Below are 5,535 nucleotides of genomic sequence, written 5' to 3'. Positions count from 1 at the left end.
CATATACACTCAGTTCCTGTCAAGTGGACACATTGCCACTGTGGGCCCTGGGTGCTCTGAAGCCAGCCTGGGCATCTCACGAGGGGAGCCAGTCCATAGGTTTCACTGTGATCTCTGATCTACAGCCTGCTGGGAAAGGATGCTTCACACAGTAGGTCTTTTCTTAAGAATCCCACCAGGGACAACCACAGACTTGAGAGCTCACAGAAAGAAGGGTCTGGGTATCCCAGTGGTGGGTATCATGGCCATGCTGGGTGTTACAGCTAACTGAAGAAGCCCATGTGAGGACAGGAGAGGGTTCACAGTAGAGAGGAAGAAAGCCTACCTGCCAGCAGAGAGTCAGGCAGGAGCTGTGGGACGGCTGAGGTCATGCCAGCCTTAAGAAAGTAACAGAGAAAGAGGAACTTGCTGCCTAAATTCTTGACAACTTTCTTGTTTGGGACCCAGGTCAGGTGCATCCTGACTGAGGAAGGATCACCTTCCACAGATGAAGTAGGTTTTTAAAACATGCCAAGATGAAAGGCACAGCTCCTGTCCGGGCAATAGTTTTCAGGCCTAGCTGCAAAAATAAAGGCATTTCCTTTTCCTCCGGTGAGGATGGAAAGAGTTCACATATCTATATCAGGTGCCCAGTGTGAGCTGGATTTGGGTCTTCTAATACCAGTTGCACCTGCGCTCCTTTTACACTGTCCAAGTTGACCTATCTTTGCCAACCAGGTAGCCTTGCTGGTCTATGACCAGGCAAAGACAGGAAGTAAACTTAAGACCAGATGGCTGCTGCTTGGCAAAAACTAACCAACACGAAACTCTGAATTACCCAAACATAAAGTTAGCAGGTACACATGGTTGCTGGCCTAGGGCACCTCCAGCCCAGACACCATTATCGTCTTACATTGGACAAGACTGAGTCATAGGTGCAAAGCAGTGTCTGTCCCTCTCACAGCTGAAGCAAGGCTTGATGGATGCTAACGACCGGAGTACAGCTTGGGCAGCATCCTGGGCATCCTCTGCTTACGGAACAGTCCTTGTGAGAAAAGCACATCAGAAGCAACCCATGCCAGTAGGTCTCCAAGTGAGGAATAAGACTGGCAAGACTGGCATAAAAATTAAGAGAAACCCTGAGCAAATACTATGAGAATTCCATCTCAAGACTCCACTTCTGAAAATTGTTTTATTTATAAGAACATTAGATTTTTACAAGTTCAGAGCTTTGGTTAACTTCAAAGGCTTGTGAATAAAAATAAATTAAAAAAAAAAATTAAAGACCAAAAAAAAAAAAAAAAAAAAAAAAAAAAAATCAGTCTGAGCTCTTATGATGCAAAAACAACCCGTGTTTGACTTTCAAAGATTATCTATTCAAAAGCATTTGGATCCTTGCCCATTTTGTATGGATTTTAAATTATAAAACTATAGGTTTTTGTTTTGTTTTGTTTTTTGCTGACAAACTGCATGCATTTGTATGTGAAAATATCAGCTCCTGATTCCAAAAGTCAAACAAAGGCCCCTTAAACTATGGGTATTTTCCTTTAGAAAATCTAGTGATAATCTGGAGCAATGAAGGGAAGCAGGGTCTCTTAGGATGTCTCCCTACGCTGCAGGCACTGAGAAGGCCTTGAAAAATGATTGGCATGAATGACTCTAATTGCAGCGCTTGGCAATTTTAGGGGCTGAGTTTCAAGGATGGACAGGAAGCTAGGGCAGGAGGTATTGTCTGGTAACCCAAGCAGAGAATTCCTCTCTCTGTTTCCCTTCCTCTCTATGGCATTGCCAAAGATGATTTCCCTTCTTGCTCAAAGCTCACCCAACATCAAGGTCTAAGACGGGGGAATTAACTCATCATTTGAAGTGATCCCACAGGAAGAGCTCTTTGACAGCTAGCTGCGTCGAGACTGGAAGCAAAGAAAGACAATCGGGAGGGTGCGGTAGAGGGAGGATGAGAGAAGGGAGCGGGCACGTGTGCTTCATTCAAGCTTCTGTTTGCTTAGGCCAACTTGGTCACAGTGCCCCAATATTACACGGCTATGCCTTAGAGTTGACTGATGCCCAGGCTGCACCTAATGGCCAACCACAGCAGAATCCCTGAGATGGAACCATCCACTTGTTGTTTTCCATTTCCCCAAGTGATGCTGTGTATAGCTAAGTTGAAATGTTTGTCTCTGAAAGATAGACTTCACAGGCTAGAGAGCTTGGTTGGGCATCTTTCGGCAGGCACATGACTGAAGTGAGAAGAGGCCGATACTGCTGGTCCAGACTGATTCTGGAAAAGCCACGTAGGACCTAGCTCTAGATACTGCTTCTGAGCATGCCCAGAGTTTCTGCTGAGGACTGGGAGGTTGGTTCTTTGGCACCAGGACAAGGACTACTGTCATAAAGAGATCAAGGTCCTGTCACTGGAAATGCTCTGGGTATCCATGAGAAACTGGTTCTTTCTTTGTTCTCCTGATTTAAAAAAAAAAAGCCATGATTGCATCCAGCCTGCTCTTAGAGACGCAAAGCTTAGTTCTGAAAGTGGAATACAGCCTCCTGGAAGAAGTTCACTTTCCTACTTGAGCACCAACATTCTGTGATGCAGGGGACAAAGGAGTTGAAAGCTGCCACTTCCCAATATGCATTACATCAACACAGGGACACCGGATCCCTTGGAGATAGATAGATGCTCCCTCCCGTCACTGTCACATGGTACGGGTTTATACATGAACATTTAAAGAATTTTTGCTGTTATTGTCCTGCATTCAACTTTAATCCCTGTTTTTTTTTAAACCGAAAACTTGAGATATAGTTATGTATGTCTACAGTCACCAACTAAACTAATATTCACTTGTCTCTTTGGAGTTGTTAATCCTTTAATCTCTTTAAAAGTCAGTCAAGGTTATCTACAGTTCCAATTCTGTTTGACCCCCAAAGCAGAAGACAAAATGCTTTCCCACTCAACACTTTTCACAAAATAACTCTTTGCGCTAGACTTCTCACAACCTTCGGCTAAAAGACGAAAGTTCTCCGCTTCTTAGGATATTTTTAAACAATGACTTAATCTACTTAATGTCTCCAAAAGAGATACCAAAACCATCGTTTTACATTGACTAATGAGATGTGAGAGACAAAGTTAAGCGATTAGTTCTCCATCACCCAGCACAGCCTGGACAACAGCAGGCCTCAGTGAAGTTCCTGGGGTTTGCTTGTCCTTAGAAGACACAGGGCAGAAGCTTGGCTCTACAGCAGCAATACTGGCTCCAGGCTTTTCAGAGAACACTGAAGCAGATCCACACACTCAGCCAGGCCAAGCTCTCATTAACACCTCTATGGGTTTTCACTGTCAGGGAAACTGGAGTCTTCAGGTCCTGTTACCAGCAACCCTAGCTAAGAAATCTCTATTTCCGAGGCAGGAGTGAGTGGTAGCCGGGTGCTTCCAAGCCCTGAGCTAACCTCAGTCTCTTAAGTGAGGGGACCACACCCTTCCGAAGGACCACAGTCACGGTGAAGACCGATTTGCCCAAGAACCAAATTAGCTCAAGAACCACAGCCTGGCGCCGCACAGCGGAGCGGGAACCCAGGGAAACCCGCGGAAACCGCGCCGCGCTGCACCCGCGCAGAAGAGAGGCGCACCCCCTCGGGCGCACCCACCCATTGCTTGTCGCTCAGCCTAGGGACACCAAGCCTTTGCAGCCCAGGAGGAGGCGGAGATGTAAGGACAGTAGCTTTCGTCCTTGCTCTCGGCCCCCCCACGGCTATCCCTGGGCGTCCCGGGAAGATCGCTACACAGTGACCACCACCTGCCCATGGCTAGCCCTCCTAGGGCCACCCCGGGCCATGCCGCGATAACCTTACCTGAACCGGAGATATGGACTCTGAGCGGGCGGCCCCGGCTCGAGGCCGACGACAGGTCGCTCTGGGAGCGGCCGCGGGGACTCAGGTCCCCGGGAAGCCAGCGCAGGGCAGGCGCGGGTGGGCCGGGAGCCTCGGGCTCGGGGTCCAGAGCCTCCGCTGCCACTGCCTCCTGGCCCGCTGGCTGGTCCGGGGACAACGCGGGGCTCTTGCTGGCTTCCGCCATCCGCTCTAGGCGCTGGGGAGGGAGCGAGCACAGGCAGGGTGGGGCCGGCGCAAAGGGCTGCGCTGTCCGCCGCGGCCCCGCGTGGAGCCCCCGGCCGGCTAGCAGGGCGGGGAGGCGGCCGCAAGCAGCGGTGCGCAGCGCGGGAGGAGGAAGAGCACAGAAAAGTTTGCACAGGAAGGAGCCGCCTACAGCCAGCTCTCACTCCTGCCGGCAACAGCCACCCGGCTCAGAGCCTGCCACCCTTGGTGCCGGAGAACCTGCCCGGCTGCTCCGCCCCCAGGCGCGGCCCCTCCACTGAAAGACAAGGGTCTGTCACCTTCTAGGCCAGAGAGGCCCACACGGAGAGTCTCCGAAAAGTGGAGTTTTAGCTGCAGAGCTGAGCTGCAAGGTCAGGGTTAACAGTACCATTTGCCCTTGGTCTGGGAGGGATGGGGACTTGTACACACACCTGATGGCTTGTGATTGGGCAAGGACCCAATATGTAGTTTACAGGTGCAAAACACGGGCTCGAAAGGGCGCTGGGTTTGCATGAGGGTTCCTGGCAGATCTGGAGTCATCTGTGAAGTCTGGTCCTTTGATCCCCCTCTACCACCTCTTGACCTTGTCAAAGCTCATCTCTGCCAAAGGCTGCATTCCTGGGCGTCTGTCTGTGCTGGGTCAGTCTCAAAAGGTCGTGGTTTTTAAAGGATCAGTCTCCTACGGGTTGAATTCCTGCCCCAGATGTGATGTTTGAGTCAATGCTTTCCAACAGAAATGACGGGCAGTGAGAGCTTTAATAGGCTGAGAAAGGATAGGTGATTTTGCTAATCGAAATCTCAGCTTTCTCAGTTTCACGGTTAGGTTCCCCCAAGTAGTGACTGGCCCAGATTTGAAAAGCTGTAAACCAGAGCTAGGTAGCTGACCATGTAGTGCCAGTTTCTGGGGGAGGAGTGTTGCTGGCCTTCACAAAGCCACCATAGAAAGCGGCAGGAAGAGGACACTGAGAGGGGAAGGCAGGACAGAGTCAGCCATTACACCACCACCATCCCCCCAGCACGCAAGCACGTGCACATACACCCCAGGTGCTTCTTCGGTCAATTTCATTTAACAAGAAGATAAACCCAAGCGTAAGGTAAAAGAGAAACAAAAACTAAGAAAGTAAAGCTAGACAAACACAAAGACACCCGAAAGGCTCAGCAACTAGGTCATGGTATGACTGGGAAAAAAAAAAAAAGCCCTTTTTCTCACAGCAACTCTCTGTGTGCGTGGGGGTGGGGTGGGGTGGGGGTGCAGTGCGTTGGGGTGGGTATCGGGTTATCCCAGCTTCGCTGTGAAAACAGTCCAGATTCAGATGCATTTTCACAGTCAGCCAAATTTCTCATTAACTTATCCTATTTCCTGCTAACAAAGTCTGTGCATCTACCATACTCCAGAACCAGTGAGATGGCTAGACAGGCGAAGTTGCTTGCTGTGGTGAGCCTAAGGACCTGAGTCCCATTCCTGTGACC

General features: G+C 49.9%; 1 protein-coding gene across 1 annotated transcript in view; it reads right to left on the bottom strand.

The window, feature by feature from the left end:
- The window catches only part of Phactr2 (phosphatase and actin regulator 2), a 238,356-nt gene extending 234,230 nt beyond the window's left edge, over positions 1–4,126 (bottom strand). Inside the window, exon 1 of the mRNA XM_051164550.1 lies at positions 3,826–4,126. Coding sequence (XP_051020507.1) covers positions 3,826–4,048 — 223 coding nt within the window. The 5' untranslated portion in view covers positions 4,049–4,126. The remainder of the gene's footprint in view (positions 1–3,825) is intronic.
- Between the last annotated feature and the right edge of the window lie 1,409 nt (positions 4,127–5,535).

Source organism: Acomys russatus, chromosome 21 (assembly GCF_903995435.1).
Source record: "Acomys russatus chromosome 21, mAcoRus1.1, whole genome shotgun sequence".
NCBI lineage: Eukaryota > Metazoa > Chordata > Mammalia > Rodentia > Muridae > Acomys > Acomys russatus.
This window is presented reverse-complemented; position numbering and strand designations above follow the sequence as displayed.